The 16,442-nt window shown below is 39.7% G+C and overlaps 1 protein-coding gene and 1 non-coding gene across 2 annotated transcripts in view; both read left to right on the top strand.

The window, feature by feature from the left end:
- Nucleotides 1–16,442, top strand: part of Col4a3 (collagen type IV alpha 3 chain) — a 140,367-nt gene that overhangs the window by 104,214 nt on the left and 19,711 nt on the right. The window contains exons 30-41 of the mRNA XM_042679024.1: nt 803–953; nt 1,289–1,402; nt 2,448–2,615; nt 4,104–4,193; nt 4,575–4,709; nt 8,362–8,460; nt 9,164–9,253; nt 9,551–9,690; nt 12,192–12,318; nt 14,488–14,568; nt 15,205–15,303; nt 15,995–16,042. Of these exons, the coding sequence (XP_042534958.1) occupies nt 803–953; nt 1,289–1,402; nt 2,448–2,615; nt 4,104–4,193; nt 4,575–4,709; nt 8,362–8,460; nt 9,164–9,253; nt 9,551–9,690; nt 12,192–12,318; nt 14,488–14,568; nt 15,205–15,303; nt 15,995–16,042 (1,342 nt within the window). The remainder of the gene's footprint in view (nt 1–802; nt 954–1,288; nt 1,403–2,447; nt 2,616–4,103; nt 4,194–4,574; nt 4,710–8,361; nt 8,461–9,163; nt 9,254–9,550; nt 9,691–12,191; nt 12,319–14,487; nt 14,569–15,204; nt 15,304–15,994; nt 16,043–16,442) is intronic.
- Nucleotides 11,876–11,985, top strand: LOC122107583. The gene has a single exon (XR_006147370.1). It is a non-coding gene; the product is annotated as a U6 spliceosomal RNA (small nuclear RNA).

Below are 16,442 nucleotides of genomic sequence, written 5' to 3'. Positions count from 1 at the left end.
TTGGGTGAGAGGAAAGGGTAATACAACCACCAGTCAGGAAGCTCCTGCTAGGGACACCACTCTGGGCTTGGGAAAAACTATTGGATTATTTGTAAGTGATGAAGATACTATTTTTCCATATCATCTTCCTTTTTAGAAAGGAAACTAGCTTTATATCTATGTTCCTTTCTCAATGGCATCATAAACATTGAGTACATAAAAGGAGAGAATTCTAGCCTGGCACCATGGCTCACACCTGTAATCCTAGCTACTCAGAAGGCTGAGATCTGAAGATCACAGTTCAAAGGCAGCCCAAGCAGGAAAGTCCATGAGACTGTTATCTCCAATTAACCACCAGAAAACCAGAAGTGGCACTATGGCTGAAGTGGTAGAGCTCTAGCCTTTAGATGAAGAGCTGAGGGACAGTGCCCACACCCAGAGTTCAAGCCCCACAACCAACAAAAAAAAAAATTTTTTTAAAGGAGAGAACTCTAAAAAGAAATGTGCATAGCAATGAGAAAAACCATCCAAAGGAAAGCTCTCCAGATTTCTGTTTACAGTGAATCCCACAGTCTTCTCAAAGCCTAGAGCTCTATACCTTGGAGCATCATTCAGTGTAATTGTATAGCAAGTCAGAAACTAGAATTCAAAAGGAAAAAACTTTTTATGGTGGTGGCTGTGTGTGTGTATGTGGGGGGTGGGAATTAGATCATCCATAACCAAGGGTTATTTCCAAGTAAAGAGCCCCACAGACCGGCTGATCTCTCTGAGGGTTTGGAAGCATCCTATGGTAAAACTAATGTCATTTCTGTGCTGCGTGTAGGGGGAACCAGCTCTAGCCAGGCCTGGAGAACCAGGAAAACCAGGTTTTCCAGGAGAAAGAGGCAATTCTGGGGAAAATGGAGAAATTGGACTCCCTGGACTTCCTGGCGTCCCTGGACTTCCAGGAAAAGATGGGCTGGATGGACCTCGAGGTACAATAGCCGACTACGTTTGTCCACTGTGAGCTCAGTGGAAATGCAGCATGCTGAATACATAGATGCTCTAGGGTGAAGAAATCTTAAAGAAAAAAAAGGTTTTAGTTCAATGTATTAGGATCTGCAAAGCCTATTTTCCCATTAAATGTGGCTGCCCTCCTTTTCTTCCTCCTTTTCTTCTCCCTTCCACCCTTGTTTCCTTTTTCATGAATGTCCTCTATAAGAGTCGCATGAGTAGTACTGAAGTTAGCTGTGCCTTAGGGAGGGGCCATGCTAGCCATATTAGGACCATACTAGGACAACTGAGCATTGTCTTGGACATGCTGTTGCAGGAGATCCGGGGCGGGCCGGACCACCTGGAGAAAAAGGACCCCCAGGAAAGTGCTTAGAGGGACCCAGGGGCATTCCAGGCCTTCCCGGCTTAAATGGACTGCAAGGACAGCCAGGTAAGAGGAGAGATTGCAAACCAGGAAGGAGGTGGGAAGGTGAGGTGAGGCTCCGGCTCTGCACTTTGCTATTTAACATGGGAATCATCCAACAGCAAATCATCCAACAACCAATCATGTCTGCTCCTCAGAGAGCAATACAAGCCTTGTTGTTATGGACTTGTGTATAGCAGCATGCACTTCTGCAGAGGGAGAGGCCAGAAGTTCTTATAATGAGTTGGCTTGTATCTTTCATGTAAAGAAATATGAACACTGAAGACAGGATGGATGGATGGATGGATACATAGTTACATACATACATAATTATTTACTTACATGCCTAACATCTCAGAGACTGCTTTCAATACCTCCCTAAGAATATTGAACTGATCATTTTTTTCTTAGTAAAATAAAGAAAGAGCTGGGCACCGGTGGCTCACGCCTGTAATCCTAGCTACTCAGGAGGCTGAGATCTGAGGATCGTGGTTCAAAGCCAGCCAGGGCAGGAAAGACCGTGAGACTCCTATCTCCAATAAACCACTAGAAACCAGAAGTGGCACTGTAGCTCAAGTGGTAGAGCGCTTGCCTTGAGCTGAAGAGCTGAAAGACAGCGCCCAAGCCCAGAGTTCAAGCCCCATGACGGACAAAAAATAACAATAAAAATAAAGAAGGTATCAATTTGACAAGTTAGAAACTAAAATCAGTAAGTTGATTGCTTCATAGGAAACATAAAAGAAAGTTAGTATCTGTGGGGTATCGTACTTTAGATGTTCACAACCTCTTGGGCAAACCTTACTGCTTTAGTGGCACTGTGGTTTCATAAAGTATCTGGTGGCTTGGCTCCACAGAAGCTCTTAACAATTGAAAGATTGAGGGGCTGGGAAGGTGGCTCAGTGGTAAAGTGCTTGCCTTGCATGCATGAGGCCCTAGGTTCGATTCCTCAGCACCACATAGCAGAAAAAAAAAAAAAGAATTGAAAGATTGAGCCATAGCCATGATACACTGTTCCAGAACATGCCTGTAGGTACGCTGTTTAATTCATTCCTGCATTTATTCCTGCATTTAGGTCAAAGAGGTGAACCGGGACCAAAGGGAGACCCGGGCATTCCGGGCTTGGATAGGTCAGGAGCCCCGGGAGAACCTGGACCTCCCGGAGTGCCAGGTCGCCAGGGGGAGATGGGACCACCAGGCCAGAAAGGACGTCCAGGTGCCCCAGGACCTTCAGGACTCCCAGGTATCCTTTTAATTAAAAAAAGATCACTGCAGTTACACAAGTCAGGTAATGAGTACATTTCTTTTTGGACAACGTCATCCCTTCCCTCACTTTTTTTTTCTTCTTCTCATATCTCCTCCCACATTTCCCCCTTCAGGTAGCCCCTAGAATTATATAACCTTTTGATTCTATGATTTTCCTTCAGTTAGTATAACTTGTTCCCTCTGAAGTACTTGTAAGGGGTTCAGGGGCAGCAGAATGGTAGCAGCAAGGTGACCATATTTCACAGTTACCCAGCTAGGGCTTTTTTTTTATTCTGTGTAATACCTTAAATATTATGGTATTATCCTTGCTAGTAGTTTGTGGGTAGTTGGTGGGTAGTTTCTGTTCTTGTGATGTCTCTTGTTTTGGAAGCAGTACAGGGGGGACATCAGTGGTCTGGTTTTGGTATCAATATTGCTCTTATAAAACAATCTGGAGGGCTGGGGAATGTGGCTTAGTAGTAGAATGCATCAAACCCTGGGTTCGATTCCTCAGTACCACGTAAACAGAAAAGGCCAGAAGTGGGTCTGTGGCTCAAGTCATACAGTTACAGCCTTGAGCAAAAGAAGCTCAAGGACAGTGTTCAGGCCCTGAGTTCAAGCCCCAGGGCTGGCAAAAAAAAAATCTGGGAGGTGTTTCTTCCTCTTCTGGTTCCTGAGTTTATAAAGACTCTTCACTCCTTACACATTTGGTAGAATCTTCCAGTGTGGACGTCTCTTCAAGGACAATCTTCTAAGTGTCAAGCCACTCTTTTCACTTGTTTCTATAACAGATTTTCTTCAGATTTTCCCCTTCTTTTTATGTCAGCTTTGGTAATCTATGTTGCTTTTGGAAATTATCCATTTTGTCTACGTCTAACTTGTTGCCACTGAGTTGTTTATAACAGTTTCTTCTCATGCTTTTCATTTCATGGCTATTGTACAGTTCATGTATTTGGGGAGGATGTTTTGCTTCTTCATTGAATCTGCTCACTGAAGACTAGAGCATGGGATAAAAATCTAATTAGCAAATTATCCTTCGGTAATTACTATCATTGAGTTACTCATATATTATGCTAGCCTTGGAGATTCACCAGTAGATAACCATGCTCCCTTCCTTGTATAGGAGCAATAACAGATATATTTAAACACTAAATCCAACTAGAGACAAGTGCAATGAAAAAAACAAACTAAAGAGATACACTAGGAAGCCGTTGGTCAGAAGGTAAGAGGGAATACGCCGGAGCCTCAGTGTACTCAGTTCTCGATGTTTCCACGGCCTTCCCACCAAGGAGATAACAAAGACCACTGACTGACAGACCTCCTAGACAATCAGGGCCATTTTCCTATTTAAGAAACCATTCCTTCAACTCTCAGCCAGAGGATAACTTATTTTGGTTTTATGGAATTCCTATTACTTTCTTGACTTGTGTAGGACTTACTTTTCTTCTACACAATATGCGCTGTTTGTGCTCATTTGTTTCCGCAGGTGAAAGAGGCACGGTTGGGATGATGGGCTATCCTGGGACCATTGGCCTTCCTGGGCCTCCTGGGGAGCCAGGCTCACCCGGGCAAAAGGGTAAGGGACAAGTCTTCCCAAACACCAGTCGGTATAGGTATGTCCATTTATTCAGCAGCAGAATGAGTCACATTTCATTCCTGGAGAGGGGGTGGGGCAGGGAGGGAAGGTTAGTTCTCAGAGAACACCTTCCATTTTCTGTTTTCTACATTTCTTTTCCTTGTGTGAATGGATCCTATCTTCCCATGTGAACGGATCCTTTTTTCTCCCTTAGAGAATGGGTTTAGATCACTGCTTTCATGATTGTCTGTTCAGGGAAACTGTCAGTCACTCAGCACTGTTAACTTTTCTGGTTCTATTTTACTGGACACTGTTGATTTCTAAATCTTTATGAACCCCATAGAGAATGAAGGACCTGATGCTGTTACTTCTACCTGTTAGGCAGCCTTGGAACTCCAGGAATGAAAGGCACAAGAGGACCCCCAGGAGCCAAAGGGGAACAAGGAGAAAAAGGAATCCCTGGGCCCTCTCGCATAACCCAGTTAAAGGGGGACAAAGGAGAACCAGGCCTCAAAGGTAAAAAACAAAAAACAAAAACTTTTGGGGGTTTACATTTAGAACTTCAGAGCTTGTTTCTGGGGCTAAGCAAGCATCCAGGCAAATCCATTTCATCGACAAATAAGGACCTGGAGAATCATGTCTAGTCAACCTGCCCAAAACACAGCAGTTGGAGACTGAGCATCAATAATAATATGTTTCATCACTTTATTTCTAAATTAATTTCATATTCTCATCTTCTGTATTTAAACTGTCAATAACCAAATGTTTAATCTTAAGCCTCAAAGCTTTCCTTTGGCTTAGTCTGGGGAAAAAAATGAAAGCCATTTTTAAAATTCCACATTCAAGAAACTTCTCTAGTAGAAATGAAAATCTCTGTCTTATACTCTAATCTGTCTGTAATATCAAGATAAATTTTTCTGACTACTTCCAAAAACTGCTCAAAATCTTTGGAGAATAATGAGCAAAAAAGTTTTCTTGAAAATATAATCCTTCAAAATTGCCATTGTTAGGCATGGATATTAGGAAAATTCAATCCATTCAAATTACTTATAGTTATTTGAGTGGTTTCTTTCTGTGGCTACTTCTGTTATATGAGTAATATAGCTACAACCACTATAAAACCAAGTTTCAATCCAACTTCTTTTGGAGTGCCCTTAATAAAATTTAACCCTAAGAAACTAGAAAATCAGAGTTGTAGGTCAAGACGTTTCCTCTACAGATCAAACTGTCCTATCATGGAAGAAATGAAAGAAAAATATCCTGTGGTTACAAAGACAGATCATGTCTTTGGGAATTTGTGATCCATTTTGAGGAATTGTATTCAACAAATATTGATATTCTTGACACACAGGATTTATAATCCAAGAGAAGTGTGTACAGGGTTAGGCATGACTGCTTACACATGCAATTCCAGCTATACAAGAAGTATGGGTAGGAGGATCAAGGTTAGAGGCCAGCCCCAGCAAAAGCTATCTGAAAATAACTGAATAGTGGCTCAGCTGGTAACATGCTTGCTTGACAAGTGTGAGCTCAAAATCTTAACACCAATACACACAAAAACGTACACAGATCATGCTAGAAAGACAAGCAGAAAAAAGACTGAGCAACACTTTTCAGGATTAGAAAAGACTTCCTAAAAGTGATAACTGATAAATTCAAAAGGGATCCAGTCCAACTAATTTGCCAGTTGAGGCAATGGAAAATCATTGGGGGAAAAAATCAATTTATAGGAAGTACTCCTTTTGCTTAGTGGAAAGCTGAAATGCAAAAGCCTTCCATTTCATTCTCATTTAACCTGCTATAAAGAGGATCAGCTAATTCTGGTGATTTTTTAAAATTTTTATTTATTTTTTATTGTGAAAATACTGTACAGAGGGATTACAATTAGATGGGCAAGATAATGAGTACATTTCTTATCAAGCATTGTAGCCTCCTCCTTTGTTTCCCCTTCCCAACCCTCCCTTTCCCCCCCACCCAAACCTCCCCTCCCCCACCACCAAAGTTGTAAAGTTCGTTTTCGACATGACAACTTGTACTTCTCATTGTTGCAACGGGTCCACCTGTATCCTTATTTAAACGACTTGTGATATTTTTGTCTGCTTTCATTGTGCAATGAAATGGAACGCACATTCAGGTAGACCTGATCTAAACTGTGCTACACCATGCTAAACTATGCTAAGCTGAGTTAAGCAAGCAAGTAGCAAGAAAGGTAGAGATGGAGGGAAGGAAGGAAAAAGAGGAAGGAAGTGAGGAAGGAAGAGAGGAAAGAAAGGAAGAAGGGAGGGAGGAAGAGAAAAAAGAGAAAAAGAACAAGAAAGGAAGACATCTCTAATTTTCACAAATCGCCTGCATAGATATTACTTACTAAAACTATTGTACACTATCTGGGGAGGGTTGGAAACATTTTAGAAAAAAATATGAATATCTTATCTGTACTTACATAAGGCAAAAAAAAGGGCTCTTGCAGGCCAAAAGCACAGAAAGAAACATGAATGGGTGCTAAACACCTTCTATATAGACCAAGTGGTAACTGTCTTAGTTAGACCTTGTGGGCCACATATGGTCCCTGTTGCATATTTTTCTTTGGTTTTGTTTGGGTTTGGTTTGTATAACCTTTAACAATGAAAAATATACCGGCAGCTCTTAAGCCATACAAAACCAAGCCCAGATTTGGCCTGCAGGCTACAGCAAATAAACACATTAAACAATGTGTATTTTTATATTGTGATAAATGATGTAAGTGGAAATAAAAACAAAAACAGAGGAACAAAACACAGCAACTTTACCTTCTGCTAGTCACCACTCCTTTGGTATTCCTAGGCTATTTCTTGCCTGGCATTCTACTCATCCCTGCTTTCCTCACCCAATTAGCTCTCATTTGGTCTTCAGGAATGAGCTAAACATTAGTTCCCTTTTCCACAAATTCTTTCCAGTAACATATTGTGCCCAACTCCATACAGAATTTATCTCACTGGGTGGTAATTGCTCATTTACTTGGCCATTTCCCCAACTAAACACTAAAAACTTGGGAAAGGGAAAACAATTACTTTTATTTCCAGAACACAGCACAACAAGACCTGTCTATTAATTAGAGACACAATCCATATGTCAATGAGTGAATGAGTTTGTGATCAGGAAAATAGCCAAGAGAAAATAAGGATGTGTGAGAAAAGGCACAAAACCAGGCCATGGGTAGTGTGTAGGATGCTGCAGATGATTAAGGAAGCTTGTAGTTTATTTAGTAGGTAAAGGGTATTCAATGAGTATCAAAGGGAAGGAGAATAAAAGCTCATATATATGTATATACTCCTATATACATATATACACACATATATACATATATACACATACATATATACATACATATATACATACATACATATATATATATGCTTGAATGGTGTTCTGGGAGGCTAATGATCTTTCCAGCCATGAAGAACTGTTCAATCCAGCACTGTCACTGATTGACGGTGATTCTAGGTACAGCCTTTCACTTAATCCATTACTTACTCAATAATATTTTTTCACTTACCCAATAATAATTTTAACAAATGGGTTGAGAATGTAATTGTTTAGATGACTATCATGTAATGAGAAGAGATAGCATTCCACTTTAGGAAAAAGAGGCATTTAGATCACCAAGTCTTAAAATGTTATTTTAACATGTGTATTATCATAATTGCTAGTGTAAACTGAGAGCTACCAGATGACAGATGCTGTGCCAAGGTTTTATACGTATTATCTCATTTAATCTTCCTTTTAAAAAATAGCTAATGTCTCCATGATCTTAATAAATTTGTGACATTCTATTACAATAATAGTTCCATGAATGTAAACCTAAATAGGGATGAATCAGATAAAATTCTAACCTGTATTTTTTTATTTTATTATTATAATTTTTTTTGGTTGGTCATGGGGCTTGAACTCTGGGCCTGGACGCTGTCCCTCAATTCTTCAGCTGAAGGCAAGTGCTCTACCACTTGAGCCACTGTGCCACTTCTGGTTTTCTGAGTGGTTTATTGGAGATAAGGATCTCATGGAGTTTCCCACTCAGAATGGCTTTGAACCGTGATCCTCAGATGTCAGCCTCCTGAGTAGCTAGGATTACAAGTGTGAGCCACCAATGTCCGGCTATAACCTGTATTTTTAATATCTGGTCTTTCTTTAGGATTTACAGGGAATCCAGGTGAGAAAGGAAACAGAGGCACTCCGGGCTTGCCAGGCTTACAGGGTCTCCCAGGACCCACTGGACCACCAGGACCACCAGGTATCACCCAGGCCATAACTCAAGTTTTTCCTCCATTTAAGTGTAATCAAAGTTGTTTCTAGATTTAGTATAGTCAACGTAAGTAATTCCATTAGTGTTCCAGCAGAAATTTGCTTCCACATTCAACCAAAATGCAAAAGATCACCTGTCACCTAAAAGATACTATGCAATACACAGTTCTATGTCACTGCTTGAAGTTTTGTTTTCAAATAGGAAATGGTTACTCTGTTATAAATGATCATTTATCATCATATTGTAGAGGTACAACTAATAGTCTAGAGGTTTTTGTTTTCTGTGTTTATTTTTCGACAAGGTACAGAGAGTTCAAAGTAATTTTTTAAACTATTAAAGTAGTGTCCCTAATCACCCCAGTAAAATAGATTACATTGGCAGTAGGACCTCAGTATGCTGTTGGAAATGTACTACTCTATAATCTTAGGAGGACAGAACTTTCTTGCTGGCATTGGTCTTAGGATGACCCGGATGCCATGAAATCCAGGCCACCTTTAGGAGGATCTAGCTGTCTCTAGTTATACTTCTTCTAAGGCCTCAGTTTTCAACTTATTTGATGGCAAAAGGAGAGCTGAGTACCTAAACCCACTAGCCTCGCTGTTCTCCATTCATTCATTCTGCAAGCAACTTATTGAATACCTACTGTGCCCAAGAACATTGCAAAGCCTCTGACTCTTGATTTGTTCTCAAGGCCCGAGAGGAGATTTGGGGAGAACTGGGAATCCTGGAGAAGCAGGACCACCTGGCATGGCGGGCGGCATGGGGAACATGGGTGTACCAGGTAATTTGTTAAGTTCCCTGTGGTTACAGGTCGTGATGGTAGATTTTCGATGCTGCATGTTGTACATAGTTGATGTAAGACAACTAGATTGGCATTTAGATAGCAGTGCTGTATACAGATAGAACATGAGTGAGAATTTTAAAAATATGCTGTTTAATAATCGTTATTTATAATGACAATGCATTTGTGACTTTTGAAAGAAAAACTTGAGAGAATGGTTCATGCAAATGTCAAGTAGAATGCTCAAGAGTCCCACATTTAGGTACGCATCTTTGCTGATGGGTTTCCTAATTTCAGGTTCTAAAGGAAAACAAGGAACCAGAGGACTCCCAGGTCTAGCTGGAAGACCTGGCCTCCCTGGGGTTCCTGGGCTTCAAGGAGAAAAGGGAGAGCCAGGCTATTCAGAAGGAGCAAGGCCAGGCCCGCCAGGACCAACGGTATATAAGCCATTGACGTGGTTATGTTTTGGTGAGGGGTGGGGAGTTTGAAAATATGATGTAGAGTCAGTGCAGACAAAATTGAAAATATTACTCTGCTTTCATTTATTTAGAAGTGTGTGTGTGTCTGTGTGTGTACACGCATGTGTGTAATGCATTCTTGATTGTTTGTTTCTCATAGCTGTCAACTTTGGACAGCCTGTTTTATCCATCAAAGGATCTCTCAGGGAACATCAATGCAACTCTTTCTCTATCCCTCAGTTCAAATGTGGGGCAGTGGTTACAGGCCTACCCTGCTTGACATAACAGCTTTTTCTTGGTTATCCACACTGACCGGTCTTTGTTGTGGATTCATCTCACACCAAGTTGTAATGTTGTATAATTGAAAAGACATTTCTTAGCTGATGCTTATAATCCTAGCTATGGAGGAGGCTGAGAATCAAGGTTGGAAGCCAGCCCAGACAGATAAAATGGAAAGATTCTTATCTCTAATTAATTAGCGAAAAATCCAAAGTGGAGGTGTGGCTCAAGAGGTTGAGTGCCAGCCTTGATCTGAAGCCTAGAATTCAACTACACACACACACACACACACACCTCTTTGTCTTAATAAGGCATAATAAAAATATAAAGCAGAATAACTTTACAGCATCATTTTTTTAAAAAGCAAACAAAATCTTAAGATGCATGCATCTTTTTTAGTTTGGAGCTTTCAACATTTTCATTCTACCAGACAGTATTTATGACTTGTTTCAATGTTCCTTCCAAGCGCTTGTCCTGTCACTTCAAGATGGAGTGCCAGAGTCTTTGGAAATATATTGTGTGAAAGAGCAATTAAATGCTTCAGTGGAGCTTGGTTACTTTTTATACATTTATTTCCTTCTGGCCTTTCTGACAACACCACTTAGACTCACACAGCTAGCCCAGAATAGAATAATCAATGGAAATTTCCATAAGCAGAGCTTCTTAACATGAGATTTCATGGCCCCCAAAGAAAATTATACTATCTCAAGAAACCCACCAACCTCCGAAATTGAACACAAAATGTCTGGGTACAAATTTTTGGAGGAAGAATCTATATTTTTCATTGGCTATTTTAACATTCAAGTTACTACTCAACAAACCCTCCTCTTCTTTTAAAGTAGTAAACACCACTTTTTTAAAAAATGTTTCTACATTTTCTAGTAGTAATTATCAAAACAAGAAAGAAAAATTTTAACTATTGAAGAAACCCCTTACAAATATGCTTTATTACATGGTAGGCAGACCATTTTCTACTTTCTACTTGGATTATGTTCTCAGAAAACCAAGAGACTCTTTCCAGTGAGATATTTTCTCAGTGAAGAATTCTATTTGACTTTATTCATGGTCAGTTAATTAGTAGTTCCATTTAAGTTTGAGGTGTCATAGGCAACAAATAGAAAGAACGTTTATAACCGTTCATTGGACACAAAATGAGGTAGCTTTATCATGTTAACAAACCATAGAAACACAATTGTTTATTTTAATCAATGAAATTGTCATGTTATCATTAAATCCATATGTTCTGATTTACCATAAATCTGAAACTGAGATTTGGTGATGATTAAATTACCAAAAGGACCTGATTTATGTAATTGTAACCCTTCTGTACATCACCTTTACAATAACAATTTTTTCAAAGGATAAAATATACACAAAATTAAAATAAAAAATAATAATTTAACATGCAATCAGCATACAAAGTTACATCTACCTGTATAGTACTTATAGGACACATGTACTTTTGATCTAAATATTTCCTGTCTCCAGTTTATAATTTATAATTATAAACTATTTGTAACTATTTATCATTATATATTTATTATTTATAATTAGATGTATATTTATAGCTTATAATTATATATTTATACTTTACATGTAAAGCATAAATGTATAATTTATAGTTATAATTTAACTATTTATATGTATGATTATACATTTGTGTATTTAATATCTAATTTTCCAGTGGTCTCTGAAGCCCCAGGAGGGCAGAGTCTATAGATATCGCATACATATGTTGTATAGGTCCTGTATGTGACGTGTGTAGGCTTCTTGGGCAAGAAGCCTGTATATCACGAAACTCCTATGCTAAGCACTCTGCTTGGTTTAATGCTTTGCTCTTATCCTCATGGAAACCTTTAAAAATGTTCCAAAGAAAGCTGCCTCTGTGTTCGCTTCGGCAACACATATACTAAAATTGGAACGATACAGAGAAGATTAGCAGCATGGCCCCTGCGCAAGGATGACATGCAAATTCGTGAAGCGTTCCATATAAAAAAAAAAAAAAAAAAAAAGAAAGCTGCCTCTTCATCTTGCATTGGGGCCCATAAACCCTGTAGCCATCCTTCCTCAGCATCCTTCATGGACTGACCCATAGCAGACACTTAAGATGAATGATAAATGACAGAATAAAAGTTGGTACTTAATTCTAATCCCCTGTCTTGCTTATATGAGAATTTTAAAGGTGTTTGACTGAATTTAAGGGGGATCCTGGACTGCCAGGTGACATGGGAAAGAAAGGAGAAAGAGGGTCACCTGGCCCACCTGGACAGGCGGGGCCTGCTGGACCTGAGGGAGCCCCTGGGAGTCCTGGAGTTCCTGGCCACCCAGGTAAGAGTTTGCCTAGCAGTTCTGAAAGCAAGATACGTAGCATGGCCCACTCCTCTTCCCAGAGACTTAGGCCAAACTCCTGAAGCTCTGCCTCAACAACTTCAAGGCCAGGACACAGTTCTGCAGGAGTTTGCTAGCACTTCCATAACAAATGCTACAGACTGGCGGGCAGGGGGCGGTGGTATGCTAATCAACTGAAATTTGTTTCTTACCATTCTGGAAACCAGAAGTCTAAAATCAAGGTGCTGGTAGGGCTGGCTTCTTCTTAGACCTCTCTCCTGGTTTGTCAAAGCCAGCTTCTCCCTGACTTCCCTCTGTCTGTCTGTGTCCTGATCTCTTCTTCCAAAGGCACATTCACATTGGAGTGGGGACACACAAGTGGCCTGTTACATCTCATTTTTAACAACTTCAACCCTCAGTAAAATGGTGTGGTGAGGTCCTGGAGGTTAGAATTTTCAGCATGTAAATTGGGGGGCAACCAAATCCTACCCATAACCTTATTATTCTACGTCAGTTTCTTTGGTTCTGGTTTTTGTCTTACTGTATTTCTGGATTAAATATTAGCTTTCTTTTGCTTTTTCTTTTTTCTGGTCCTGGGGTTTGAAATTTGGGTCTGGGCTCTGTCCTTGAACTTTGGCTCAAGGCTTAGACATTTACCACTTTGAGCCACAAGGCCACTTCTGTTTTTTTTTCTGAGTGGTTTATTGGAGATGAGAGTCTCAGGGACTCTCCTGCCTCAGCTGGCTTCAAATCACAGTCCTCAGATCTCAGCCTCTTGAGTAGCTAGGATTACAGGCGTGAGCCACTGGCATCCAGTTTAGCTTTCTTGTTCGATTAGAATTTGAGTTCAAGTTTTTGTTTTTGTTTTGTTAAGAATAAGAGCTGGGCTGAGGGTATGGCTCACTGGTAGGATGCTTAGCTTGTCAAAAGATACTGAGGGTGGTTCTCAGCACAGTAACTGATCAATCAAAGAGCAAACTGAAACAGAACAAAACAAAAACCTGTCAAAAGACTACACTGTAGCTTCAGGTCTTTTTTTTTTTTTTTAATTGTGAACATACTGTACAGAGGGGTTACAATTACATGGGCAAGATAATGAGTACATTTCTTATCAAGCATTGTAGTCTCCTCCTTTGTTTCCCCTTCTCATCCCAACCTCCCTCCACCCCTGCCACCCAACCCTCCTCACCCCCATCCCCTCACCACCCCCCTGCACCAAAGTTGTAAAGTTCATTTTCAACATATGACTTGTACGTCTCATTGTTGCAATGGGTCCACCTGTATCCCTATTTAAACGATTTGTTTTTCCCCGTCCCCTCCACAAATTATACCGACATCAAATACAGTGAAAGCAGGAGTTATACTGTGGGGGAGGGAGATACAAAGCAACAAAGAAATAATCTTATAAATGTGTTAGAAACAATCGCATGAAAGAAAAAAAAACTTTGAATAGATATCTTAGGGTTCATTTCCCTAACATCAACTTATCTGACCTTTTCTGCTTGAGTCAGACATATACTAGATATTGCAAGAAAGACAGCTTCAGGTCTTTTTACAGATAGTATTTAAACCCTCCAATCAAAACACTAAAAGGTTTAATAAAGTTACAGTTCCCTCCTAATTAAAAGACTCAAGGGAGGCACCAGTGGTTCCTGCCTATAATCCTAGCAACTCAGAAGGCTGAGATCTCAGGATCTCAGTAGAAACCCAACCCAGGCAGGAAGCGGTGAGACTCTTATCTCCAACTAACCACCAGAAAACCAGAAGTGGAGCTGTAGTTCAAGATAATAGTGTTAGACTTGAGCAAAAAGCTCAAGGACAACATTTGTCCCTGAATTCAAGCCTCATGGACCCATAAAAAGGAAATATTGAGCAGTGTATGTGTTGATGGTTAGGTCTATCTCTGCCATGGTCTCCTGGGCAAAAAATTGCCAAGACAAAAGCTTGAGCTGACCTGTGACAAGTTTCCTTAAGGGCAACTTAAACACAGTTGATGACAGTAGGAATTAACTGTATCAGTCTCTCTTACAACAACCACTCTTCTTTTGGTGTTTTTTTTCCTTTTGATTATCTTTAAGTCGTTTGTCCAAAGGAGTTGCATTTAACAAAGAAGGCTATGAATACTCTGTATCCTGATCAGTGTCAAGCCCTCTTTCTCTTCACTGCTAGGAAAGCGAGGCCCTGATGGCCAATTGGGGAACAAAGGAGTCAAAGGCTTCCGGGGTCCCCCAGGAATCAAAGGCCCTCCAGGTTTGAGCTTCCTTCTTGTTCTACCCCCTCTTCCAGAGCTTAGGATCTCTGCACACTCACTGCTTCTAGAACCCATTATTTGGCATGGACAAAGCTGGGTTAGATACTTTTACCTAATTTAATTCCTGCCAGTGTAGAAACCCCTACTCAACATGTTATCCTCATTATGATAATCTGTATACATTGACCACTGACAACCACTCATCACATAACTGCAGTTTTGGAAAAATAGTGCCTTTAACAAAAATCCACATTGATCACCCTGGTATTCATATAGGACATTGGTAGAAGTAAGTCCTCTCACTTGGTGTCGGTGGCTCACGCCTGTAACCCTGCTACTCAGGAGGCTGAGATCTGAGGATCACAGGTCCAAGACAGCCTGAGCAAGAAAAGCCATGAGATTCTTATGTACCAGAAAGTCCAAAGTGGAGCTGTGCCCCAAAGTGGTAGAGCACTAGCCTTGAGCAAAACAGCTCAGAGACAGCATCCAGGCCCTGAGTTTGAGCCTTACAAGTGACCAGAAAAGAAAAGAAAAGAAAGAGAAGTCCTCTCTTTGAATGTCATTTGTTTTGTTTTCATCCATATACCCACTACTGCCATCACCACCACCACCACCACTACCATCACCACTACCAGGGCTTCCTGGATTGCCAGGATCTCCTGGACCAGTGGGGATGAGAGGTAACCAGGGACGTGATGGAATTCCTGGTCCAGCTGGGGAAAAGGGAGAAACAGGTACAATTTGCTTATTATTTCTGACCAAAGAGATTTTGTTTTGGCTAGAAACATTAGAAACATTTTACTCTTTCATTGCTCTAAAGATTCTCTTCTGATAGAATGGCTCATGTTCTTAGTTATGATAATTAAACTTCCCTTCTATATTATACATATAATATAATACATATATAGTTATTACTACCTATGTAGTATATAGTATATATGCTATAGTTATTACTAAACATATAGTATATATATATATTATATACTATATATACCTTACATGTAGTATACGTATACATAGTATACTATATATAGTATATATGGTATATATACATTTATGTATATATACAATATATATACAGCATATATACAGCGTATATACATATACATATATATAGTATACTAGACTACATATATATGTATATATTATATATAGTATATATGTATATATAGTATACTAGACTACGTATATATGTATATATAATACACCATATATATGCTATATATAGTATGCTATGTTTACATATACTACATGTATGGTATATATAGTATATGTTAAATATATAGTATATGTTATATACTATACTATAAATTTAGGGTATATGATACTATATATAGCACATAGAATATATACTATGTGTTACATATCTATATATAATCTAGCACAGTAAACAGGATGTTCATATGTTAAAATTGTCTCTTTCAGGGTTGTTGGGGGCCTATCCAGGCCCAAGAGGGAATCCTGGTGCCCAGGGTAAGTGGTTCTTCTTCTTTGACCTAAAGATAAACATTCCCAGGACAGAATCCAGTTCTTTGTAGTTGGTTTATAAAGTAATTTAATATCACAAATGAAAAAAGTCCCGATGGTAATATAAGATAGTTATAGTCTTGTTATTCAACTAAAAATGTTTAGTTTCACAACAAAGGGAATGAATTAGACACTATAGTTCAAGTTTGGAATTCCTTTTCTAAAGATGAAAAGAATTCTTGTATATGTGCTTTGTTGTTGCTGTTACCATAGTGGAAAGTTGCACCTTTGAAAAGCATGGAGGTAGAATTGCTGCCTTCCCAGTGAGCATCCTTCCCTGCTCTTCCAAGAAACAGTAGTAGACCAACTCATCCAATTCCACCCCACACAGAGCTGGTGGCTTAGG

This window comes from Dipodomys spectabilis, unplaced genomic scaffold, assembly GCF_019054845.1.
Source record: "Dipodomys spectabilis isolate Male_0828 unplaced genomic scaffold, ASM1905484v1 ptg000051l, whole genome shotgun sequence".
In the NCBI taxonomy this organism is placed as follows: domain Eukaryota; kingdom Metazoa; phylum Chordata; class Mammalia; order Rodentia; family Heteromyidae; genus Dipodomys; species Dipodomys spectabilis.
This window is presented reverse-complemented; position numbering and strand designations above follow the sequence as displayed.